This window comes from Scyliorhinus torazame, chromosome 31, assembly GCF_047496885.1.
Source record: "Scyliorhinus torazame isolate Kashiwa2021f chromosome 31, sScyTor2.1, whole genome shotgun sequence".
NCBI classification, from domain to species: Eukaryota; Metazoa; Chordata; class Chondrichthyes; order Carcharhiniformes; family Scyliorhinidae; genus Scyliorhinus; species Scyliorhinus torazame.
The window spans coordinates 6002088-6029183 of NC_092737.1; the positions used below are offsets into that span (position 1 = coordinate 6002088).

General features: G+C 56.0%; 1 protein-coding gene across 2 annotated transcripts in view; it reads left to right on the forward strand.

Annotated features, from left to right (window-relative positions):
• Positions 1 to 27096, forward strand: part of acadvl (acyl-CoA dehydrogenase very long chain) — a 169061-nt gene that overhangs the window by 103961 nt on the left and 38004 nt on the right. For both annotated transcript variants that reach the window (XM_072493234.1, XM_072493233.1), the window contains 2 exons: positions 19538 to 19642; positions 21551 to 21637. In XM_072493234.1, coding sequence (XP_072349335.1) covers positions 19538 to 19642; positions 21551 to 21637 — 192 coding nt within the window. The remainder of the gene's footprint in view (positions 1 to 19537; positions 19643 to 21550; positions 21638 to 27096) is intronic.

Genomic DNA, 27096 nt, shown 5'->3' on the forward strand with positions numbered 1-27096 from the left:
AATGCTCTGGGAACCTGTGTTCGAATCCAGGGACCCTGGGTAATAATGCTCTGGGAACCTGCGTTAGAATCCAGGGACCCTGGGTAATAATACTCTGGGAACCTGCGTTCGAATCCAGGGACCCTGGGTAATAATACTCTGGGAACCTGCGTTTGAATCCAGGGACCCTGGGTAATAATGCTCTGGGAACCTGCGATCGAATCCAGGGACCCTGGGTAATAATACTCTGGGAACCTGCGTTCGAATCCAGGGACCCTGGGTAATAATGCTCTGGGAACCTGTCTTCGAATCCAGGGATCCTGGGGAATAATGCTCTGGGAATCTGCGTTCGAATCCAGGGACCCTGGGTAATAATGCTCTGGGAACCTGTCTTCGAATCCAGGGACCCTGGGGAATAATGCTCTGGGAACCTGCGTTCGAATCCAGGGACCCTGGGTAATAATGCTCTGGGAACCTGTCTTCGAATCCAGGGATCCTGGGGAATAATGCTCTGGGAACCTGTGTTCGAATCCAGGGACCCTGGGTAATAATGCTCTGGGAACCTGCGTTAGAATCCAGGGACCCTGGGTAATAATACTCTGGGAACCTGCGTTCGAATCCAGGGACCCTGGGTAATAATACCCTGGGAACCTGTGTTTGAATCCAGAGACCCTGGGTAATAATGCTCTGGGAACCTGCGATCGAATCCAGGGACCCTGGGTAATAATACTCTGGGAACCTGCGTTCCAATCCAGGGACCCTGGGTAATAATGCTCTGGGAACCTGTCTTCGAATCCAGGGATCCTGGGGAATAATGCTCTGGGAACCTGCGTTCGAATCCAGGGACCCTGGGTAATAATGCTCTGGGAACCTGTCTTCGAATCCAGGGACCCTGGGTAATAATGCTCTGGGAACCTGCGTTCGAATCCAGGGATCCTGGGGAATAATGCTCTGGGAACCTGCGTTAGAATCCAGGGATCCTGGGGAATAATGCTCTGGGAACCTGCGTTCGAATCCAGGGATCCTGGGTAATAATGCTCTGGGAACCTGTCTTCGAATCCAGGGATCCTGGGGAATAATGCTCTGGGAACCTGCTTTTGAATCCAGGGACCCTGGGTAATAATGCTCTGGGAACCTGTCTTCGAATCCAGGGATCCTGGGTAATAATGCTCTGGGAACCTGCGATCGAATCCAGGGATCCTGGGTAATAAGGCTCTGGGAACCTGCGTTAGAATCCAGGGACCCTGGGTAATAATGCTCTGGGAACCAGTGTTCGAATCCAGGGACCCTGGGTAATAATGCTCTGGGAACCTGCGATCGAATCCAGGGACCCTGGGTAATAATGCTCTGGGAACCTGCGATCGAATCCAGGGACCCTGGGTAATAATACTCTGGGAACCTGCGTTCGAATCCAGGGACCCTGGGTAATAATGCTCTGGGAACCAGTGTTCGAATCCAGGGACCCTGGGTAATAATGTTCTGGGAACCTACGTTCGAATCCAGGGACCCTGGGTAATAATACTCTGGGAACCTGCGATCGAATCCAGGGATCCTGGGTAATAATACTCTGGGAACCTGCGATCGAATCCAGGGATCCTGGGTAATAATGCTCTGGGAACCTACGTTCGAATCCAGGGACCCTGGGTAATAATGCTCTGGGAACCTGTCTTCGAATCCAGGGACCCTGGGTAATAATACTCTGGGAACCTGCGATCGAATCCAGGGATCCTGGGTAATAATGCTCTGGGACACTACGTTCGAATCCAGGGACCCTGGGTAATAAGGCTCTGGGTACCTGCGTTCGAATCCAGGGACCCTGGGTAATAATTCTCTGGGAACCTGCGTTTGAATCCAGCGACCCTGGGGAATATTGCTCTGGGAACCTGCGTTTGAATCCAGGGACCCTGGGTAATAATACTCGGGGAACTTGCGTTCGAATCCCGGGACCCTGGGTAATAATACTCTGGGAACCTGCGATCGCATCCAGGGATCCAGGGTAATAATGCTCTGGGAACCTGCGTTTGAATCCAGGGACCCTGGGTAATAAGGCTCTGGGAACCTACGTTCGAATCCAGGGACCCTGGGTAATAATACTCTGGGAACCTGCGATCGAATCCAGGGATCCTGGGTAATAATACTCTGGGAACCTGCGTTCGAATCCAGGGACCCTGGGTAATAATACTCTGGCAACCTGCGTTTGAATCCAGGGACCCTGGGTAATAATGCTCTGGGAACCTGCGATCGAATCCAGGGACCCTGGGTAATAATACTCTGGGAACCTGCGTTCGAATCCAGGGACCCTGGGTAATAATGCTCTGGGAACCTGTCTTCGAATCCAGGGATCCTGGGGAATAATGCTCTGGGAATCTGCGTTCGAATCCAGGGACCCTGGGTAATAATGCTCTGGGAACCTGTCTTCGAATCCAGGGACCCTGGGGAATAATGCTCTGGGAACCTGCGTTCGAATCCAGGGACCCTGGGTAATAATGCTCTGGGAACCTGTCTTCGAATCCAGGGATCCTGGGGAATAATGCTCTGGGAACCTGTGTTCGAATCCAGGGACCCTGGGTAATAATGCTCTGGGAACCTGCGTTAGAATCCAGGGACCCTGGGTAATAATACTCTGGGAACCTGCGTTCGAATCCAGGGACCCTGGGTAATAATACCCTGGGAACCTGTGTTTGAATCCAGAGACCCTGGGTAATAATGCTCTGGGAACCTGCGATCGAATCCAGGGACCCTGGGTAATAATACTCTGGGAACCTGCGTTCGAATCCAGGGACCCTGGGTAATAATGCTCTGGGAACCTGTCTTCGAATCCAGGGATCCTGGGGAATAATGCTCTGGGAACCTGCGTTCGAATCCAGGGACCCTGGGTAATAATGCTCTGGGAACCTGTCTTCGAATCCAGGGACCCTGGGTAATAATGCTCTGGGAACCTGCGTTCGAATCCAGGGATCCTGGGGAATAATGCTCTGGGAACCTGCGTTAGAATCCAGGGATCCTGGGGAATAATGCTCTGGGAACCTGCGTTCGAATCCAGGGATCCTGGGTAATAATGCTCTGGGAACCTGTCTTCGAATCCAGGGATCCTGGGGAATAATGCTCTGGGAACCTGCTTTTGAATCCAGGGACCCTGGGTAATAATGCTCTGGGAACCTGTCTTCGAATCCAGGGATCCTGGGTAATAATGCTCTGGGAACCTGCGATCGAATCCAGGGATCCTGGGTAATAAGGCTCTGGGAACCTGCGTTAGAATCCAGGGACCCTGGGTAATAATGCTCTGGGAACCAGTGTTCGAATCCAGGGACCCTGGGTAATAATGCTCTGGGAACCTGCGATCGAATCCAGGGACCCTGGGTAATAATGCTCTGGGAACCTGCGATCGAATCCAGGGACCCTGGGTAATAATACTCTGGGAACCTGCGTTCGAATCCAGGGACCCTGGGTAATAATGCTCTGGGAACCAGTGTTCGAATCCAGGGACCCTGGGTAATAATGTTCTGGGAACCTACGTTCGAATCCAGGGACCCTGGGTAATAATGCTCTGGGAACCTGTCTTCGAATCCAGGGACCCTGGGTAATAATACTCTGGGAACCTGCGATCGAATCCAGGGATCCTGGGTAATAATGCTCTGGGACACTACGTTCGAATCCAGGGACCCTGGGTAATAAGGCTCTGGGTACCTGCGTTCGAATCCAGGGACCCTGGGTAATAATTCTCTGGGAACCTGCGTTTGAATCCAGCGACCCTGGGGAATAATGCTCTGGGAACCTGCGTTTGAATCCAGGGACCCTGGGTAATAATACTCGGGGAACTTGCGTTCGAATCCCGGGACCCTGGGTAATAATACTCTGGGAACCTGCGATCGCATCCAGGGATCCAGGGTAATAATGCTCTGGGAACCTGCGTTTGAATCCAGGGACCCTGGGTAATAAGGCTCTGGGAACCTACGTTCGAATCCAGGGACCCTGGGTAATAATACTCTGGGAACCTGCGATCGAATCCAGGGATCCTGGGTAATAATACTCTGGGAACCTGCGTTCGAATCCAGGGACCCTGGGTAATAATGCTCTGGGAACCTGTCTTCGAATCCAGGGATCCTGGGGAATAATGCTCTGGGAACCAGTGTTCGAATCCATGAACCCTGGGTAATAATGCTCTGGGAACCTACGTTCGAATCCAGGGACCCTGGGTAATAATACTCTGGGAACCTGCGATCGAATCCAGGGATCCTGGGTAATAATACTCTGGGAACCTGCGATCGAATCCAGGGATCCTGGGTAATAATGCTCTGGGAACCTATGTTTGAATCCAGGGACCCTGGGTAATAATGCTCTGGGAACCTGTCTTCGAATCCAGGGACCCTGGGTAATAAGGCTCTGGGAACCTGCGTTTGTATCCAGGGACCCTGGGTAATAATACTCTGGGAACCTGCGATCGAATCCAGGGACCCTGGGTAATAAGGCTCTGGGAACCTGCGTTTGTATCCAGGGACCCTGGGTAATAATACTCTGGGAACCTGCGATCGAATCCAGGGACCCTGGGTAATAATGCTCTGGGAACCTGCGTTCGAATCCAGGGATCCTGGGTAATAATGCTCTGGGAACCTGTGTTCGAATCCAGGGACCCTGGGTAATAAGGCTCTGGGAACCTGTGTTCGAATCCAGGGACCCTGGGTAATAAGGCTCTGGGAACCTGTGTTCGAATCCCACCACACGGCAGATGGTGAATTTGCAAATTCACTAAATCGGGAATTAAAAGTCTAATGGTGCCGTAAGAACCCACCTGGTTCGCTCATGTCCCCGTTAGGGAAGGAAATCTGCCTTCCTGACCTGGTCTGACCTACATGTGACTCCAGGGGCGTCATTCTCCGACCCCCTGCTGGGTTGGAGAATCGCCGGGGGCTGCCGTGAATCCCGGCCCCGCCGGTTGCCGAAGTCTCCGGCACCGGATATTCCCGCCCCCGTCGGTTGGCGGGCCCCCCCGCTGGATTCTCCGGCCCGGATGGGCCGAAGTCCCGCCGATAAATTGCCTGTCCCGCCGGCGTGGATTAAACCACCTTTTGAACGGCGGGACAAGGCGGCGTGGGCGGGCTCCGGGGTCCTGGGGGGGGCGCGGGGCGATCTGACCCCGGGGGGTGCCCCCACGGTGGCCTGGCCCGCGATCGGGGCCCACCGATCCGCGGGCGGGCCTGTGCCGTGGGGGAACTCTTTCCCTTCCGCCTCCGCCACGGTCTCCACCATGGCGGAGGCGGAAGAGACTCCCTCCACTGCGCATGCGCGGGAAACTGTCAGCGGCCGCTGACGCTCCCGCGCATGCGCCGACCCGACATGTCATTTCCGCGCCAGCTGGCGGGGCAACAAAGGCCGTTTCCGCCAGCTGGCGGGGCGGAAATTCCTCCGGCGTCGGCCTAGCCCCTCAATGTTGGGGCTCGGCCCCCAAAGATGCGGAGCATTCCGGACCTTTGGGGCGGCGCGATGCCCGTCTGATTGGCGCCGTTTTGGGCGCCAGTCGGCGGACATCGCGCCGTTTCGCGAGAATTTCGCCCCAGACCTCTGGAACGAATTTTTAAATACGCCAGTTCCTGATTCTCAGGGTGTGAGCATCCAGCGTTTATTGTCCATCCCTAATTGCCCCTTCAGAAGATGGTGGGTATTCTGCCTTCTTGAACCCGCTGTGGACCCGGAGGTGTAGGTACACCCACTGTGCTGTTAGGGAGGGAGCTCCAGGATTTTGACCCAGCGACAGTGAAGGAACGGCCGATATATTTCCCAGTCGGGGTGGTGAGTGACTCGGAGGGGAACCTCCAGTTGGTGGGGTTCCCAGGTATCTGCTGCTCTTGTCCTTCTAGATGGTAGAGGCCGTGGGTTTGGAAGGTGCTGCCTCAGGAACCTCGGTGAGTTGCGCATCTTGTAGATGGTTCACACGGCTGTTACTGTGCGTCGGTGGGGGAGGGAGCCAATGTTTAAGATGGGGGAGCCAATGTTTCAGGGGCTGTCCACCCGAATGATTCAGCCCATTCAGAAGGGGAACATTGGCGAGGGTGTGTGCTGTGGGCAGAGTGCTTGTTTTTAATACCTCGCACAGGCCGTCCTGTGGGGGTAGGGAGTTTCCCAGCCGCGTTCGGTCGTGCTGTGAGAACTCCGTTCTGGGGGGGGAAGGGGGCTAGTGTTTCAGCTTCGTCGGCAAGCTGGGTCAGATGACAGGATGGGGGGGGGGGGGGGGTGCGGTTATTTTAGGAAGCTGCTTGTTTGTGTTTTTTTGCTGCCGAAACACTGAGCTGGGTTGCGTTCCACACGCCGCGTGCTTGTTGCATCTTGCATACCAAGGGTACCTGACCTAGTTTCGTTCACTGAAATTCCTCCTGTTCATTAAAAAAGATCTGCCCATATTTGAACAAATTTCGCTGATTGGACATCATAATTCTTTCGCTTTAAACTCCTTTCCCCGCCCACCCCACCCCCTTGCATTTCTATAATGCCTTTACCCAGCGAGGGATTTCCCGAAGAACTTGAACACCAGTGTAGAACTTCCTTTGAAGTGAGGTCACTGTTCAATTTAGGAATCGCAGAACTCGGGCTTACAGTCCATGCAGAAACTCCAGGTGGCGCCTTTCAGGGAGTGCGGCGCTGTCAGAGGGTCAGTACTGAGGTAGTGCCGCACTGTCAGAGGGTCAGTACTGAGGGAGCGCCGCACTGTCAGAGAGTCAGTACTGAGGGAGTGCTGCACTGTCAGAGGGTCAGTACTGAGGGAGTGCCGCACTGTCAGAGAGTCAGTACTGAGGGAGTGCTGCACTGTCAGAGGGTCAGTACTGAGGGAGTGCCGCACTGTCAGAGAGTCAGTACTGAGGGAGTGCCACACTGTCAGAGGGTCAGTGCTGAGGGAGTGCCGCACTGTCAGAGGGTCAGTACTGAGGCAGTGCCGCACTGTCAGAGGGTCAGTACTGAGGGAGTGCCGCACTGTCAGAGGGTCAGTACTGAGGGAGTGCCGCACTGTCAGAGGGTCAGTACTGAGGGAGTGCTGCACTGTCAGAGGGTCGGTACTGAGGGAGTGTCGCACTGTCAGAGGGTCGGTACTGAGGGAGTGCCGCACTGTCAGAGGGTCAGTACTGAGGGAGTGCCGCACTGTCAGAGGGTCAGTACTGAGGGAGTGCCGCACTGTCAGAGGGTCGGTACTGAGGGAGTGCCGCACGGTCAGAGGGTCGGTACTGAGGGAGTGCCGCACTGTCAGAGGGTCAGTACTGAGGGAGTGCCGCACTGTCAGAGGGTCAGTACTGAGGGAGTGCCATACTGTCAGAGGGTCAGTACTGAGGGAGTGCTGCACTGTCTGAGGGTCAGTACTGAGGGAGTGCCGCACTGTCAGAGGGTCAGTACTGAGGGAGTGCCGCACTGTCAGAGGGTCAGTACTGAGGGAGTGCCGCACTGTCTGAGGGTCAGTACTGAGGGAGTGCCGCACCGTCAGAGGATCAGTACTGAGGGAGTGCCGCACTGTCAGAGGGTCAGTACTGAGGGTGTGCTGCGCTGTCTGAGGGTCAGTACTAAGGGAGTGCCGCACTGTCAGAGGGTCAGTACTGAGGGAGTGCCGCACTGTCAGAGGGTCAGTACTGAGGGAGTGCCGCACTGTCAGAGGGTCAGTACTGAGGGAGTGCCGCACTGTCAGAGGGTCAGTACTGAGGGAGTGCCGCACTGTCAGAGGGTCAGTACTGAGGGAGTGCCGCACTGTCAGAGGGTCAGTACTGAGGGAGTGCCGCACTGTCAGAGGGTCAGTACTGAGGGAGTGCCGCACTGTCAGAGGGTCGGTACTGAGGGAGTGCCGCACGGTCAGAGGGTCGGTACTGAGGGAGTGCCGCGCTGTCTGAGGGTCAGTACTGAGGGAGTGCCGCGCTGTCTGAGGGTCAGTACTGAGGGAGTGCCGCACCGTCAGAGGATCAGTACTGAGGGAGTGCCGCACTGTCAGAGGGTCAGTACTGAGGGTGTGCTGCGCTGTCTGAGGGTCAGTACTAAGGGAGTGCCGCGCTGTCTGAGGGTCAGTACTGAGGGAGTGCCGCACTGTCAGAGGGTCAGTACTGAGGGAGTGCCGCACTGTCAGAGGGTCAGTACTGAGGGAGTGCCGCACTGTCAGAGGGTCAGTACTGAGGGAGTGCCGCACTGTCAGAGGGTCAGTACTGAGGGAGTGCTGCACTGTCAGAGGGTCAGTACTGAGGGAGTGCCGCACTGTCAGGGTCAGTACTGAGGGAGTGCCGCACTGTCAGCGGGTCAGTACTGAGGGAGTGCCGCACTGTCAGAGGGTCAGTACTGAGGGAGTGCCGCACTGTCAGAGGGTCAGTACTGAGGGAGTGCCGCACTGTCAGGGCGTCAGTACTGAGGGAGTGCCGCACTGTCAGAGGGTCAGTACTGAGGGAGCGCCGCACTGTCAGAGGGTCGGTACTGAGGGAGTGCCGCACTGTCAGAGGGTCAGTACTGAGGGAGTGCCACACTGTCAGAGAGTCAGTACTGAGGGAGTGCTGCACTGTCAGAGGGTCAGTACTGAGGGAGTGCCGCACTGTCAGAGTGTCAGTACTGAAGGAGTGCCGCACTGTCAGAGGGTCAGTACTGAGGGAGTGCCGCACTGTCAGAGGGTCGGTACTGAGGGAGTGCCGCACTGTCAGAGGGTCAGTACTGAGGGAGTGCCGCACTGTCAGAGAGTCAGTACTGAGGGAGTGCTGCACTGTCAGAGGGTCAGTACTGAGGGAGTGCCGCACTGTCAGAGGGTCAGTACTGAGGGAGTGCCGCACTGTCAGAGGGTCAGTACTGAGGGTGTGCCGCACTGTCAGAGAGTCAGTACTGAGGGAGTGCCGCTCTATTAGAGGGTCAGTACTGAGGGTGTGCCGCACTGTCAGAGGGTCAGTACCGAGGGAGTGCCGCACTGTCAGAGGGTCAGTACTGAGGGAGTGCCGCACTGTCAGAGTGTCAGTACTGAAGGAGTGCCGCACTGTCAGAGGGTCAGTACTGAGGGAGTGCCGCACTGTCAGAGGGTCAGTACTGAGGGAGTGCCGCACTGTCAGAGGGTCAGTACTGAGGGAGTGCCGCACTGTCAGAGGGTCAGTACTGAGGGTGCGCTGCACTGTCAGAGGGTCAGTACTGAGGGAGTGCCGCACTGTCAGAGGGTCAGTACTGAGGGAGTGCCGCACTGTCAGAGGGTCAGTACTGAGGGAGTGCCGCACTGTCAGAGGGTCAGTACTGAGGGAGTGCCGCACTGTCAGAGGGTCAGTATTGAGGGAGTGCCGCACTGTCAGAGGGTCAGTATTGAGGGAGTGCCGCACTGTCAGAGGGTCAGTACTGAGGGAGTGCCGCACTGTGTTATAACCTGCCTGCTTACCATTGGCTGGGGACTAATGACAATCCCACAATCCTGAGGGAGTATGAGCTTCCCCAATGAGGGGGGCGGAGCAACCATTAGTAAACTCCTAGTATAAATAAAGCTGGCCAGTTTAGGAACCAGCAGGAAGGAGTGTGCAGCAAGGGAAGTTGCTGCCGCTGTTATATATATATGTTATTGTAAATAAATGTTATTAGTTTGTATCCTTAAAACTCGTGCTGGATTCTTCGGGGCCCTTACAAAACTGGCGACGAGGGTTAAAGTGAATAGCTGTCTACACTGCTGAAGCCACCTCCCTGGATCTTTGTTGGATACAGGTTGGAAGTTGTTTTCTATTACACCATGCCTCTGTATGGACGTTTGGATGTTTTTGATGCTGCGCTGGAAAGCTGGAACCAGTACACACAACGGATGCGTTACTATTTCCGGGCAAACAACATCACCGAAAACGAGCGCCAGGTGGTCATATTGCTCACCGCCTGCGGGCCGCATACGTTTGGGGTGATTAGGAGCCTTACGTACCCAGCTGCGCCGGACACCAAAACGTTTGATGAACTTGTGAATATAGTGGGGCAACATTTTAACCCAACCCCGTCCACGATAGTCCAGCGTTACCGGTTTAAAACTGCTGAGAGGACCCCTGGAGAATCCCTTGCCGATTTTCTATCCAGGCTACGCGGGATTGCGGAATACTGTGACTATGGTGAGACCTTGTCAGAAATGTTACGCGACCGTTTGGTTTGCGGTATTAACAATGCGGCCACCCAGAGAAAGTTGTTAGCGGAGCCAACATTGACTTTTCAACAGGCCATTCAAATAGTATTGTCCCGCGAGAGCGCAGAACGAGGAGTACAGGAGCTACAGGGAATGGAAGTGCATGCCTTGGGGCGCAACCCCTTCCGTCCGAAAACGTCCCCCCGCACTCCTGCGGTACCTTGGGCGAGGCAACGTCCGGACCGACGCCAGTGGCCATCGGACATTCCTCCCCGAAGGGAGCCTTCTCCAGAACCAATGGATGAGGAGCCATGTCCGTGTCAGACTTGTAGGCGCCGATCCCGTCGCGGATGCCGGTCCTGGGGACGCCAGAGGCGCCGTCGTTCCAACCGAAACTGGGACCAGCCCAGGGGCCGTAACTGGGACCAACCCAGGGGCCGTACCTTCCATGTGGATGAACCTGCGGCGACTACTCCTGAGGACGTGCAGACGGAGGACGACTGCCTGCAGCTGCATTGTGTGGCAGCTCCCCGTGTGGCCCCCATTAAGGTGACAGTACGAGTCAATGGCCACCTGCTTGAGATGGAGTTTGACACTGGCGCAGCGGTCTCCGTGATCGTCCAGAGGACATTCGACCGCATCAAGCAGGGTATACAGACCCTTACATTAACTGACTCACAGGCCAGGTTGGCCACCTACACGGGGGAACCACTGGACATTGCAGGAACTACAATGACCCCTGTTGTTTATGGACGCCAGGAGGGGCGTTTCCCACTTATCGTGGTGCGCGGCCATGGGCCCAGCCTGTTGGGTCGGGACTGGTTGCGCCATTTGCGGTTGCAATGGCAGCACATCCTCCAAACAGTTTCTGAAGGGTTGACTGAGGTGCTAGCATGATACCCAGATGTATTCCAGCCTGGTTTGGGGAAAATAAAAGGGGCCGTAGCCCGTATCCAAGTCGAACCAGGAGCCATGCCGCGCTATTTCTGGGCGCACCCGGTGCCTTACGCCTTGCTCGAGAAGGTAGAAGGGGAGCTCACTCGTTTGGAGAGTTTGGGTATTATCAGGCCCGTCCGTTTTGCTGACTGGGCAGCACCAATTGTACCTGTAATGAAGCCAGATGCCACAGTTCGCTTGTGTGGCGACTATAAACTCTCAGTGAATACGGCTTCCCGACTCGACCGATATCCAATGCCTCGCATAGAGGATCTCTACGTGAAGCTTGCAGGTGGACTCTCGTTCACAAAATTAGATATGAGTCACGCCTACCTGCAGTTGGAGCTGGACCCTGCCTCCCAACCAGATGTAACGATTAATACACACCGGGGCCTGTATGAATATACACGGTTGCCCTTTGGAGTATCCTCTGCCTGCGCAATTTTTCAACGTGTTATGGAGGGCATCTTGAGAGGTTTACCACGTGTTGCTGTCTACTTAGATGACGTTTTGATTACAGGAATGTCGGAGCAGGAACATTTGGAAAATCTGGAGGCTGTCCTTAGACGCCTTTCGGAGGCTGGAGTCCGTTTACGTCGCACAAAGTGCGTATTTCAGGCAAAGGAAGTAGTCTACCTCGGTTATCGGGTGGACCGCGAGGGTCTGCACCCCATCACAGAGAAGGTGCGTGCAATTCAACAGGCCCCCACCCCGACTGACACTTCGCATCTTTGTTCTTTTCTCGGTCTCGTAAACTATTACGGGAAGTTCCTCCCCAATCTGGCAACTACGCTGGCCCCGTTGCACCTTCTGCTAAAGAAAAATCACACCTGGGTTTGGGGTCAGCCGCAAGAAACCGCTTTCCGGCGGGTAAAGCAACAATTGTCGTCGTCTGGGTTACTAACCCACTATGATCCTGGAAAGCCTTTGCTCGTCACATGTGATGCATCCCCGTATGGTATTGGGGCCGTCCTGTCCCACAAGATGGAGAACGGGGCCGAGCGACCGATAGCTTTCGCCTCCCGCACATTGACTGCAGCGGAGAAAAAGTACTCGCAGATCGAGAAGGAGGGCCTGGCAGTGGTTTTCGCGGTGAAACGCTTCCGCCAGTACGTGTATGGCCGCCATTTCACTATCGTGACTGATCATAAGCCTCTGCTGGGACTTTTCAGAGAGGATAAGCCAATACCGCCCATTGCTTCCGCACGGATCCAGCGCTGGGCTTTGTTGCTTGCTGCATACGAGTATTCTCTGGAGCACAAACCAGGTACGCAGATAGCAAATGCCGACGCACTGAGCCGATTGCCTTTATCGACCGGCCCCATGTCGACCCCCATGACCGGTGAGGTGGTTGCAACCCTAAATTTTATGGACACCTTACCTGTCACCGCATCACAGATCCGTGAGTGGACCCAGACGGAGCCAGTCCTGTCAAAGGCTCGGCACATAGTCCTGTATGGTGGGCAGCATAGACAGCTCCCAGGCGAGTTGCGGGCATTTTCCTCCAAGCTGTCAGAATTCAGCGTGGAAGACGGCATCCTCTTGTGGGGGACGCGTGTGATTGTCCCGGAAAAAGGCCAGGAGCTGATACTAACAGACTTGCACAATGGGCATCCAGGTGTGACCAAAATGAAAATGTTGGCCCGGAGTTATGTCTGGTAGCCAGGCCTCGACACCGACATTGAGAAGGTGGCCCAAAACTGCTCCATTTGCCAGGAGCATCAGAAGCTTCCGCCGGCCGCGCCCCTACATCACTGGGAATGGCCAGGGCGGCCTTGGGCACGCTTGCATGCGGATTTCGCCGGCCCTTTTCAAGGATCCATGTTCCTTCTATTAATTGACGCCCAGTCTAAATGGCTAGAGGTGCATAAGATGCAGGGGACAACGTCCTGCGCAACAATTGAAAAGATGCATTTGTCGTTTAGTACGCATGGCCTCCCCGAGGTGCTGGTCACAGATAACAGCACTCCATTCACCAGTGAGGAGTTTGCGAGGTTCACAAAGATGAATGGCATACTCCATATCTGCACTGCCCCTTACCACCCGGCTTCAAATGGGTTGGCAGAGCGCGCAGTGCAGACATTCAAAAGTGGCCTAAAGAAGCAGTCTTCCGGATCAATGGACACGAGACTGGCTCGCTTTTTGTTTCCGTATAGGACCACCCCCCATGCAGTGACTGGGGTAGCTCCCGCAGAACTCCTAATGGGCCGGAGGCTTCGCACCCGCCTTAGTATGGTTTTCCCGGACATTGGCGCAAAAGTACGCCGCACACAAGAACGGCAGGGACAGGGATTTTCTCGGCATCGGCCGATTCGGCAGTTTGCGCCCGGTGACCCAGTGTTCGTTTGGAATTTTTCTGGTGGTGCCCAGTGGGTTCCTGGTGTGATCTTTCGCCAAACGGGCCCTATATCTTACCAGGTGCAAGCCCAGGGTCGTCTCCAGCGCAAACATGTAGACCACGTTCGGTCCAGAAGACTATCCCTTCCAAAGATTCCCCGCCCCCGGAGCTCATTTCTACAGCCGCAGAGACCAGAGACAAGGGAAGGTAGTCCTCACAATCTTCCACTGGTGCCTCACTCGAAGCCTGCGCAGGTCGTTACAGAACCGAATGGAGATAGAGACGCTGACATGACGGAGGCAGCAGACTCTGACTCCGAGATGGAGACACAGGATGCATCAGAGGGGGAATCCTCGGGCCCACGGGCCGTGGATGTACAACCGTTGCGCCGTTCATCACGGAAGCGCCGGTCTCCGTCTCATGACATGCCGCCTGATCCAGTGCCGCGTGCAAATGGTGTCCGGCCTGCGGCAAAACGAGTCCAACGCCTTCCTTCGCCAGGGTCTTCGGTGGATTCCTTGGACTTTGGGGGGGAGGGATGTTATAACCTGCCTGCTTACCATTGGCTGGGGACTAATGACAATCCCACAATCCTGTGGGAGTATGAACTTCCCCAATGAGGGGGGCGGAGAAACCATTAGTAAACTCCTAGTATAAATAAAGTTGGCCAGTTTAGGAACCAGCAGGAAGGAGTGTGCAGCAAGGGAAGTTGCTGCCGCTGTTATATATATATGTTATTGTAAATAAATGTTATTACTTTGTATCCTTAAAACTCGTGCTGGATTCTTCATGGCCCTCACAAAATCTGTCAGGGGGTCAGTACTGAGGGAGTGCCGCACTGTCAGGGTGTCAGTACTGAGGGAGCTGCACTGTCAGAGGGTCAGTACTGAGGGAGTGCCGCATTCTCAGGGGGTCAGTACTGAGGGAGTGCCGCACTGTCAGAGGGTCAGTACTGAGGGAGTGCCGCACTGTCAGAGGGTCAGTACTGAGGGAGTGCCGCACTGTCAGAGGGTCAGTACTGAGGGAGTGCCGCACTGTCAGAGGGTCAGTACTGAGGGAGTGCCGCACTGTCAGAGGGTCAGTGCTGAGGGAGTGCCGCACTGTCAGTGGGTCAGTACTGAGGGAGTGCCGCACTGTCAGAGGGTCAGTACTGAGGGAGTGCCGCACTGTCAGAGGGTCAGTACTGAGGGAGTGCCGCACTGTCAGAGGGTCAGTACTGAGGGAGTGGCGCACTGTCAGAGGGAGAATACTGAGGGAGTGCCGCACTGTCAGAGGGTCAGTACTGAGGGAGTGCCGCACTGTCAGAGGGTCAGTACTGAGGGAGTGCTGCACTGTCAGAGGGTCAGTACTGAGGGAGTGCTGCACTGTCAGAGGGTCAGTACCGAGGGAGTGCCGCACTGTCAGAGGGTCAGCACTGAGGGAGTGCCGCACTGTCAGGGGGTCAGTACTGAGGGAGTGCCGCACTGTCAGAGGGTCAGTACTGAGGGAGTGCCGCACTGTCAGAGGGACAATACTGAGGGAGTGCCGCACTGTCAGAGGGTCAGTACTGAGGGAGCACGGCACTGTCAGAGGGTCAGTACTGAGGGAGTGCCGCACTGTCAGAGGGTCAGTACTGAGGGAGTGCCGCACTGTCAGAGGGTCAGTACTGAGGGAGTGCTGCACTGTCAGAGGGTCAGTACTGAGGGAGTGCCGCACTGTCAGGGGCTCAGTACTGAGGGAGTGCCGCACTGTCAGAGGGTCAGTACTGAGGGAGTGCCGCACTGCCAGAGGGTCAGTACTGAGGGAGTGCCGCACTGTCAGAGGGTCAGTACTGAGGGAGTGCCGCACTGTCACAGGGTCAGTACTGAGGGAGTGCCGCGCTGTCAGAGGGTCAGTACTGAAGAAGGGCCGTACTGTCAGAAGGTGAGTACTGAGGGAGAGCCGCACTGTCAGAGGGTCAATACTGAGTGAGTGCCGCACTGTCAAAGGGTCAGTGCTGAGTGAGTGCCGCACTGTCAGAGGGTCAGTGCTGAGGGAGTGCCGCACTGTCAGAGGGTCAGTGCTGAGTGAGTGCCGCACTGTCCGAGGGTCAGTACTGAGGGAGTGCCGTACAGTCAGAGGGACAGTATTGAGGGAGTGCCGCACTGTCAGAGGGTCAGTACTGAGGGAGTGCCGCACTGTCAGAGGGTCAGTGCTGAGGGAGTGCCGCACTGTCAGAGGGTCAGTGCTGAGGGAGTGCCGCACTGTCAGAGGGTCAGTGCTGAGTGAGTGCCGCACTGTCCGAGGGTCAGTACTGAGGGAGTGCCGTACAGTCAGAGGGACAGTATTGAGGGAGTGCCGCACTGTCAGAGGGTCAGTACTGAGGGAGTGCCGCACTGTCAGAGGGTCAGTACTGAGGGAGTGCCGCACTGTCAGAGGGTCAGTACTGAGGGAGTGCTGCACTGTCAGAGGGTCAGTACCGAGGGAGTGCCGCACTGTCAGAGGGTCAGTACTGAGGGAGTGCCGCACTGTCAGGGGGTCAGTACTGAGGGAGTGCCGCACTGTCAGAGGGTCAGTACTGAGGGAGTGCCGCACTGTCAGAGGGACAATACTGAGGGAGTGCCGCACTGTCAGAGGGTCAGTACTGAGGGAGCACGGCACTGTCAGAGGGTCAGTACTGAGGGAGTGCCGCACTGTCAGAGGGTCAGTACTGAGGGAGTGCCGCACTGTCAGAGGGTCAGTACTGAGGGAGTGCTGCACTGTCAGAGGGTCAGTACCGAGGGAGTGCCGCACTGTCAGAGGGTCAGTACTGAGGGAGTGCCGCACTGTCAGGGGGTCAGTACTGAGGGAGTGCCGCACTGTCAGAGGGTCAGTACTGAGGCAGTGCCACACTGTCAGAGGGTCAGTACTGAGGGAGCACGACACTGTCAGAGGGTCAGTACTGAGGGAGTGCCGCACTGTCAGAGGGTCAGTACTGAGGGAGTGCCGCACTGTCAGAGGGTCAGTACTGAGGGAGTGCTGCACTGTCAGAGGGTCAGTACTGAGGGAGTGCCGCACTGTCAGGGGCTCAGTACTGAGGGAGTGCCGCACTGTCAGAGGGTCAGTACTGAGGGAGTGCCGCACTGCCAGAGGGTCAGTACTGAGGGAGTGCCGCACTGTCAGAGGGTCAGTACTGAGGGAGTGCCGCACTGTCAGAGGGTCAGTACTGAGGGAGTGCCGCACTGTCACAGGGTCAGTACTGAGGGAGTGCCATGCTGTCAGAGGGTCAGTACTGAGGGAGTGCCGCACTGTCAGAGGGTCAGTACTGAGGGAGTGCCGCACTGCCAGAGGGTCAGTACTGAGGGAGTGCCGCACTGTCAGAGGGTCAGTACTGAGGGAGTGCCGCACTGTCACAGGGTCAGTACTGAGGGAGTGCCATGCTGTCAGAGGGTCAGTACTGAGGGAGTGCTGCACTGTCAGAGGGTCAGTGCTGAGGGAGTGCCGCACTGTCAGAGGGTCAGTGCTGAGTGAGTGCCGCACTGTCCGAGGGTCAGTACTGAGGGAGTGCCGTACAGTCAGAGGGACAGTATTGAGGGAGTGCCGCACTGTCAGAGGGTCAGTACTGAGGGAGTGCCACACTGTCAGAGGGTCAGTACTGAGGGAGTGCCGCACTGTCAGAGGGTCAGTACTGAGGGAGTGCCGCGCTGTCAGAGGGTCAGTACTGAGGGAGTGCCGCACTGTCAGAGGGTCAGTACTGAGGGTGTGCCGCACTGTCAGAGGGTCAGTACTGAGGGAGTGCCGCACTGTCAGAGGGTCAGTACTGAGGGAGTGCCGCACTGTCAGAGGGTCAGTGCTGAGGGAGTGCCGCACTGTCAGAGGGTCAGTACTGAGGGAGTGCCGCACTGTCAGAGGGTCAGTACTGAGGGAGTGCCGCACTGTCAGAGGGTCAGTACTGAGGGAGTGCCACACCGTCAGAGGGTCAGTACTGAGGGAGTGCCGCACTGTCAGAGGGTCAGTACTGAGGGAGTGCCGCACTGTCAGAGGGTCAGTACTGAGTGAGTGCCGCATTTTCAGAGGGTCAGTACTGAGGGAGTGCTGCACTGTCAGAGGGTCAGTACTGAGGGAGTGTCGCACTGTCAGAGGGTCAGTACTGAGGGAGTGCTGCACTGTCAGAGGGTCAGTACTGAGGGAGTGTCGCACTGTCAGAGGGTCAGTACTGAGGGAGTGCCGCACTGTCAGAGGGTCAGTACTGAGGGAGTGCCGCACTGTCAGAGGGTCAGTACTGAGGGAGTGCCGCACTGTCAGAGGGTCAGTACTGAGGGAGTGCGGCACTGTCAGAGGATCAGTACTGAGGGAGTGCCGCACTGTCAGAGGGTCAGTACTGAGGGAGTGCTGCACTGTCAGAGGGTCAGTACTGAGGGAGTGTCGCACTGTCAGAGGGTCAGTACTGAGGGAGTGCTGCACTGTCAGAGGGTCAGTGCTGAGGGAGTGCCGCACTGTCAGAGGGTCAGTACTGAGGGAGTGCCGCACTGTCAGAGGGTCAGTACTGAGGGAGTGCCGCATTTTCAGAGGGTCAGTAGTGGCCAAAAGATCCAGAGACGGGAGATTAAGACACCGTTAATTTTAAACGCGGCGGCTTGTTGGGAGCTGGAAGGCACTGAGAGGGGGCGGGAGCAGATTCAATACGAACGTTCCAAAGTGATTGGGGAAATGCTGGAACTGGAAAGATACTCTGGGCTATGAGGAAAGAGCAGAGATACCGGGACAGGTTGGCTGCCTCTTTCACAGAGCGCACTCTGGGCAAACTCAGCTGCTGGTGCACGATCCGAGTGCAAAGAATGTACAGCACACAAACAGGCCATTCGGCCCATCGCACTGGTGTCCCTGCTCCCACCCCCTCTCCATCTCACCCCCTCTCCTTCTCACCCCATCAGCAGATCTGCTTATTCCTCTCCGCCACATGTGTTTATCCAGCTTCCCCCTAAATGTCTCAATACCGTTCACCTTGATCACTCCCCATGGGCGAGTCCCACACTCTCCCCACTCCCCGTGGGAGCGAGTACCACGTTCTCCCCACTCCCCGTGGGAGCGAGCCCCACATTCTCCCCACTCCCCGTGGGAGCGAGTCCCACATTCTCCCCACTCCCCGTGGGAGCGAGTCCCACATTCTCCCCACTCCCCGTGGGAGCGAGCCCCACATTCTCCCCACTCCCCGTGGGAGCGAGCCCCACATTCTCCCCACTCCCCGTGGGAGGGAGTCCCACATTCTCCCCACTCCCCGTGGGAGCGAGTCCCACATTCTCCCCACTCCCCGTGGGAGCGAGCCCCACATTCTCCCCACTCTCCGGGTGAACAAACTTCTCCTGAATTGCCCATTGGATTGATCAATGACTGGTTTATATTAACAGTCACTAGTTCTGGTGTTCCCCACAAGCGGAAACATCTTCTCTACGTCCATCCTCTTAATCCCCTTCTTAATTTCCAAGATTATTATTGGACCAAATACGGGGATGACTCGGACCTGAATCTTAGTGTGTGTTTAAATACAGGCGGACTCTGAGCTGAATCTTTGTGTGTTTAAATACAGGCGGACTCAGACCTGAATCTTAGTGTGTGTTTAAATACAGGCGGACTCTGAGCTGAATCTTTGTGTGTTTAAATACAGGCGGACTCAGACCTGAATCTTAGTGTGTGTTTAAATACAGGCGGACTCTGAGCTGAATCTTAGTGTGTGTTTAAATACAGGCGGACTCTGAGCTGAATCTTAGTGTGTGTTTAAATACAGGCGGACTCTGAGCTGAATCTTTGTGTGTTTAAATACAGGCGGACTCAGACCTGAATCTTAGTGTGTGTTTAAATACAGGCGGACTCTGAGCTGAATCTTAGTGTGTGTTTAAATACAGGCGGACTCTGAGCTGAATCTTAGTGTGTTTAAATACAGGCGGACTCTGAGCTGAATCTTAGTGTGTGTTTAAATACAGGCGGACTCTGAGCTGAATCTTAGTGTGTGTTTAAATACAGGCGGACTCTGAGCTGAATCTTAGTGTGTTTAAATACAGGCGGACTCTGAGCTGAATCTTAGTGTGTTTAAATACAGGCGGACTCTGAGCTGAATCTTAGTGTGTTTAAATACAGGCGGACTCTGAGCTGAATCTTAGTGTGTTTAAATACAGGCGGACTCTGAGCTGAATCTTAGTGTGTTTAAATACAGGCGGACTCTGAGCTGAATCTTTGTGTGTTTTTAACACCCCCGTTCTTTTCCTGTGTGTTAGGTTGACTATGCTGCGAACCGCACCCAATTTGGGAACAAGATCCACAACTTTGGCGCCATTCAGGAGAAGGTTGCTCACATGTCAATGCTCCAGTACGTGACAGAGGTGAGGGGAGCTGCTCGGGGCTGTGCTTCAGGCGGGGGACAGCACAGGTGCTCGGTGCTCCAGGAGACTGACGGATGTCTCCCGTATCCAATGTGATCCCCTGCGGGTTGTTTTCCCCGGAGCAGAGGAGACTGAGGGGGTGGGGGTGGGGGGGGGGGGGGTGATTGAGGTGTATAAAATTACGCGGAGCATCAATAGAGTAGACAGGAAGAAATGTTTCCCCTTGGTGGAGGGATCAATGACCAGGGGGCAGAGATTCAAGGTGAGGGGCGGGAGGTTTAGAGGGGATGTGAGGAAAAACCTTTTCACCCAGAGGGTGGGGGGGGGGGGGGGGGCCTGGAACTCGCTGCCTGAAGGGGGGGTGGAGGCAGAGACCCTCAGAACATTGGAGAAGTATTTAGTTGTGCGATCCCAGGGCAGACAAGGCTGTGGGTCAAGGGTCACGCCAGCACGGCTCAAACCCCTGGGCCGGTTGTAAACGTGGTCACCGTTGTAAAGTAGGAGATACAGCAGCCTGTTAGTGCACAGCAGGATCCCACAAACAGCAAAGTGATCAGGACTAGACCAACTGTTTCACTGTTCAGTGTGTTATGTGCCAGGGTTTAGGAACTCCCAAGTGTATTGTGGAGTTCTCCTGACCTATAACCTTTTGTTGAATTTGGCGAGGATGAGCACAAGAGCATTCCCTTCAGGTGTGGTTCAACAGTCGACCCAGACTCTTCAATCAAAACAGGCTTTATTCTAAGAACTTAGTTAACATTTATGTAAACAAACAGCAAGGATTTTTCTCAGTTACAAATATAATGACCCCACACAGCTCCAGTAATCTATATATAACACTTAATGAATTCCCCCTTAACTGTTCCAATTCAAAAACAAAATCCCATCAACCAAAAACCCCTTGTCGAGGGCGTGGCCCAACACTCTGTATTCTCACTTGAATACTGGCTTTCCCTGAGATTCTGACCCCCATCGCACCGGCAGGTTTAAACCCTTCCGCAAAGCAAACTATATCTTTTGAGTTACCAAATGTTATGGGCCAGAGTTTGAAAAACTCCAAAGTATGTCACGGCGTTCACCTGACCCGTAATCTTTTTGTTGTATTTGAATGGGATGAGCACACGAGCCTGCCTTTCCGGTGTTATTCAACCGAGTTCTTCGGCGCTTTTAATCAACAAAAAAAACAAGCTCTATTCTAAGAATTTAGTGAATGTTTGTATAAACACACACAGCAAGACCTTTTCTCAGTTACAAACATAAATACTCCACACAGCTACAGTAGTCTATAACCCTTCGTGAATTCCCCCTTAACTGTTCCAATTCAATAACAAAATCCAAGTAAAACCCTTTTCAAAGGTGTGGAACACGGCATTCTTACTGGTATAAGACTTGTTATTGATACTCTGTTCCCCTTTTGAAACAGCAGGTTTGAATCCCTTCCAGAAAGCAATTATCTCTCTTAAGTTATCACGTAGTCTGGAAACAGCTTTTAAAATGAAACTAGAGAGAGACAGGCCAAAATACTTCTGTTCTCGGTCAGAGTCCACAGCAGTCAAATCTGAAAGTGAAAGTAAAAACTCTCAGAGCCACAGCCCAGCTCCACCCACACAATGGCATCACTGAAACCATGTGATAAGACAAAAATCATTTTTAAAGGGACACTCCCATGGCAAGTGGTACTGGTTGAGGGATAGATATCGCCCTACTGCCTAGGCCATGGGACCTCCACCCTCAGCCTCGGCGAGGGCAGACTCAACCTGGGTTTAACGTTGTCCATAGCCCCAGCTGTGGTGATGCGGCAGCTGCCCCACTAACGGGGCAGCGCTCGCTGTGCACCAGCTGCCCCAACCTGCAGCCACAATCCCCTCTCTGTCAACAGTAACGGCAATTCTTTTTCTCCCCCTCCAGTCGATGGCGTACATAATCAGTGCAAACATGGACTCGGGTGCGACGGAGTTCCAGATTGAAGCTGCCATCAGCAAGATCTTTGCGTCTGTGAGCATTACCACCTATTTGCTTTGTTACTGCAGGTTAAGACGATCTAGTCTCGGTAAACCGCTTCAAACCGTATCGGTGGTCCCCGTTTCGGGTTCAATACATAGTTTAATGTTTGGTCAAGGTTATAGAAGTGCTACCGGAAAGGTACCCAGTCTTAGCTACAGCGCAGCACTCCCTCAGTACTAACCCTCTGACAGAGCGGCACTCCCTCAGTACTGACCCTCTGACAGTGCGGCACTCCCTCAGTACTGACCCTCTGACAGTGCGGCGCTCCCACAGTACTGACCGACTGACAGTGCGGCACTCCCTCAGTACTGACCCTCTGACAGTGCGGCACTCCCTCAGTACTGACCCTCTGACAGTGCGGCACTCCCTCAGTACTGACCCTCTGACAGTGCGGCGCTCCCTCAGTACTGACCCTCTGACAGTGCGGCACTCCCTCAGTACTGACCCTCTGACAGTGCGGCACTCCCTCAGTACTGACCCTCTGACAGTGCGGCACTCCCTCAGTACTGACCCTCTGACAGTGCGGCACTCCCTCAGTACTGACCCTCTGACAGTGCGGCACTCCCTCAGTACTGACACTCTGACAGTGCGGCGCTCCCACAGTACTGACCGACTGACAGTGCGGCACTCCCTCAGTACTGACCCTCTGACAGTGCGGCACTCCCTCAGTACTGACCCTCTGACAGAGCAGCACTCCCTCAGTACTGACCCTCTGACAGTGCGGCGCTCCCTCAGTACTGACCCTCTGACAGTGCGGCACTCCCTCAGTACTGACCCTCTGACAGTGCGGCACTCCCTCAGTACTGACCCTCTGTCAGTGCGGCACTCCCTCAGTACTGACCCTCTGACAGTGCGGCACTCCCTCAGTACTGACCCTCTGACAGTGCGGCGCTCCCTCAGTACTGACCCTCTGACAGTGCGGCACTCCCTCAGTACTGACCCTCTGACAGTGCAGCACTCCCTCAGTACTGACCCTCTGACAGTGCGGCACTCCCTCAGTACTGATCCTCTGACAGTGCGGCACTCCCTCAGTACTGACCCTCTGACAGTGCGGCACTCCCTCAGTACTTGCCCTCTGACAGTGCGGCACTCCCTCAGTACTCACCCTCTGACAGTGTAGAGCTCCCTCAGTACTGACCCTCTGACAATGCGGCACTTCCTCAGTACTGACCCTCTGACAGTGCGGCACTCCCTCAGTACTGACCCTCTGACAGTGTGGCACTCCCTCAGTACTGACCCTCTGACAGTGCGGCACTCCCTCAGTACTGACCCTCTGACAGTGCGGCACTCCCTCAGTACTGACCCTCTGACAGTGCGGCACTCCCTCAGTACTGGTCCCCTGTGACAGTGCGGCACTCCCTCAGTACTGACCCTCTGACAGTGCGGCACTCCCTCAGTACTGACCCTCTGACAGTGCGGCACTCCCTCAGTACTGACCCTCTGACAGTGCGGCATTCCCTCAGTACTGACCCTCTGACAGTGCGGCATTCCCTCCGTACTGACCCTCTGACAGTGCAGCACTCCCTCAGTACTGACCCTCTGACAGTGCGGTAGTCCCTCAGTACTGACCCTCTGACAGTGCAGAGCTCCCTCAGTACTGACCCTCTGACAGTGCTGCACTCCCTCAGTACTGACCCTCTGACAGTGCGGCACTCCCTCAGTACTGACCCTCTGACAGTGCGGCACTCCCTCAGTACTGACCCTCTGACAGTGCGGCACTCCGGCAGTACTGACCCTCTGACAGTGCGGCACTCCCTCAGTACTGACCCTCTGACAGTGCGGCACTCCCTCAGTACTGACCCTCTGACAGTGCGGCACTCCCTCAGTACTGACCCTCTGACAGTGCGGCACTCCGGCAGTACTGACCCTCTGACAGTGCGGCACTCCCTCAGTACTGACCCTCTGACAGTGCGGCACTCCCTCAGTACTGACCCTCTGACAGTGCGGCACTCCCTCAGTACTGACCCTCTGACAGTGCGGCACTCCCTCAGTACTGACCCTCTGACAGTGCGGCACTCCCTCAGTACTGACCCTCTGACAGTGCGGCACTCCCTCAGTACTGACCCTCTGACAGTGCGGCACTCCCTCAGTACTGACCCTCTGACAGTGCGGCACTCCCTCAGTACTGACCCTCTGACAGTGCAGCACTCCCTCAGTACTGACCCTCTGACTGTGCGGCACTCCCTCAGTACTGACCCTCTGACAGTGCGGCACTCCCTCAGTACTGACCCTATGACAGTGCGGCACTCCCTCAGTACTGATCCTCTGACAGTGCGGCACTCCCTCAGTACTGACCCTCTGACAGTGCGGCACTCCCTCAGTACTGACCCTCTGACAGTGCAGCACTCCCTCAGTACTGACCCTCTGACAGTGCGGTACTCCCTCAGTACTGACCCTCTGACAGTGCAGCACTCCCTCAGTACTGACCCTCTGACTGTGCGGCACTCCCTCAGTACTGACCCTCTGACAGTGCGGCACTCCCTCAGTACTGACCCTCTGACAGTGCGGCACTCCCTCAGTACTGATCCTCTGACAGTGCGGCACTCCCTCAGTACTGACCCTCTGACAGTGCGGCACTCCCACAGTACTGAACCTCTGACAGTTCGGCACTCCCTCAGTACTGACCCTCTGACAGTGCCGCACCCCCTCAGTACTGACCCTCTGACAGTGCCCGACTCCCTCAGTACTGACCCTCTGACAGTGCGGCACTCCCTCAGTACTGACCCTGTGACAGCACGGCACTCCCTCAGTACTGACCCTCCGACAGCGCGGCACTCCCTCAGTACTGACCCTCTGACAGTGCGGCACTCCCTCAGTACTGACCCTCTGTCATTGCGGCATTCCCTCAGTACTGACCCTCTGACAGTGCGGCACTCCCTCAGTACTGACCCTCTGACAGTGCGGCACTCCCTCAGTACTGACCCTCTGACAGTGCGGCACTCCGTCAGTACTGACCCTCTGACAGTGCGGCACTCCCTCAGTACTGACCGTCTGACAGTGCGGCACTCCCTCAGTACTGACCGTCTGACAGTGCGGCACTCCCTCAGTACTGACCCTCTGACAGTGCGGCACTCCCTCAGTACTGACCCTCTGACAGTGCGGCACTCCCTCAGTACTGACCCTCTGACAGTGCGGCACTCCCTCAGTACTGACCCTCTGACAGTGCGGCACTCCCTCAGTACTGACCCTCTGACAGTGCGGCACTCCCTCAGTACTGACACTCTGACAGTGCGGCGCTCCCACAGTACTGACCGACTGACAGTGCGGCACTCCCTCAGTACTGACCCTCTGACAGTGCGGCACTCCCTCAGTACTGACCCTCTGACAGTGCAGCACTCCCTCAGTACTGACCCTCTGACAGTGCGGCGCTCCCTCAGTACTGACCCTCTGACAGTGCGGCACTCCCTCAGTACTGACCCTCTGACAGTGCGGCACTCCCTCAGTACTGACCCTCTGTCAGTGCGGCACTCCCTCAGTACTGACCCTCTGACAGTGCGGCACTCCCTCAGTACTGACCCTCTGACAGTGCGGCGCTCCCTCAGTACTGACCCTCTGACAGTGCGGCACTCCCTCAGTACTGACCCTCTGACAGTGCAGCACTCCCTCAGTACTGACCCTCTGACAGTGCGGCACTCCCTCAGTACTGATCCTCTGACAGTGCGGCACTCCCTCAGTACTGACCCTCTGACAGTGCGGCACTCCCTCAGTACTTGCCCTCTGACAGTGCGGCACTCCCTCAGTACTCACCCTCTGACAGTGTAGAGCTCCCTCAGTACTGACCCTCTGACAATGCGGCACTTCCTCAGTACTGACCCTCTGACAGTGCGGCACTCCCTCAGTACTGACCCTCTGACAGTGTGGCACTCCCTCAGTACTGACCCTCTGACAGTGCGGCACTCCCTCAGTACTGACCCTCTGACAGTGCGGCACTCCCTCAGTACTGACCCTCTGACAGTGCGGCACTCCCTCAGTACTGGTCCCCTGTGACAGTGCGGCACTCCCTCAGTACTGACCCTCTGACAGTGCGGCACTCCCTCAGTACTGACCCTCTGACAGTGCGGCACTCCCTCAGTACTGACCCTCTGACAGTGCGGCATTCCCTCAGTACTGACCCTCTGACAGTGCGGCATTCCCTCCGTACTGACCCTCTGACAGTGCAGCACTCCCTCAGTACTGACCCTCTGACAGTGCGGTAGTCCCTCAGTACTGACCCTCTGACAGTGCAGAGCTCCCTCAGTACTGACCCTCTGACAGTGCTGCACTCCCTCAGTACTGACCCTCTGACAGTGCGGCACTCCCTCAGTACTGACCCTCTGACAGTGCGGCACTCCCTCAGTACTGACCCTCTGACAGTGCGGCACTCCGGCAGTACTGACCCTCTGACAGTGCGGCACTCCCTCAGTACTGACCCTCTGACAGTGCGGCACTCCCTCAGTACTGACCCTCTGACAGTGCGGCACTCCCCCAGTAGTGACCCTCTGACAGTGCGGCACTCCGGCAGTACTGACCCTCTGACAGTGCGGCACTCCCTCAGTACTGACCCTCTGACAGTGCGGCACTCCCTCAGTACTGACCCTCTGACAGTGCGGCACTCCCTCAGTACTGACCCTCTGACAGTGCGGCACTCCCTCAGTACTGACCCTCTGACAGTGCGGCACTCCCTCAGTACTGACCCTCTGACAGTGCGGCACTCCCTCAGTACTGACCCTCTGACAGTGCGGCACTCCCTCAGTACTGACCCTCTGACAGTGCAGCACTCCCTCAGTACTGACCCTCTGACAGTGCGGTACTCCCTCAGTACTGACCCTCTGACAGTGCAGCACTCCCTCAGTACTGACCCTCTGACTGTGCGGCACTCCCTCAGTACTGACCCTCTGACAGTGCGGCACTCCCTCAGTACTGACCCTATGACAGTGCGGCACTCCCTCAGTACTGATCCTCTGACAGTGCGGCACTCCCTCAGTACTGACCCTCTGACAGTGCGGCACTCCCTCAGTACTGACCCTCTGACAGTGCAGCACTCCCTCAGTACTGACCCTCTGACAGTGCGGTACTCCCTCAGTACTGACCCTCTGACAGTGCAGCACTCCCTCAGTACTGACCCTCTGACTGTGCGGCACTCCCTCAGTACTGACCCTCTGACAGTGCGGCACTCCCTCAGTACTGACCCTCTGACAGTGCGGCACTCCCTCAGTACTGATCCTCCGACAGTGCGGCACTCCCTCAGTACTGACCCTCTGACAGTGCGGCACTCCCACAGTACTGAACCTCTGACAGTTCGGCACTCCCTCAGTACTGACCCTCTGACAGTGCCGCACCCCCTCAGTACTGACCCTCTGACAGTGCCCGACTCCCTCAGTACTGACCCTCTGACAGTGCGGCACTCCCTCAGTACTGACCCTCTGACAGCACGGCACTCCCTCAGTACTGACCCTCCGACAGCGCGGCAC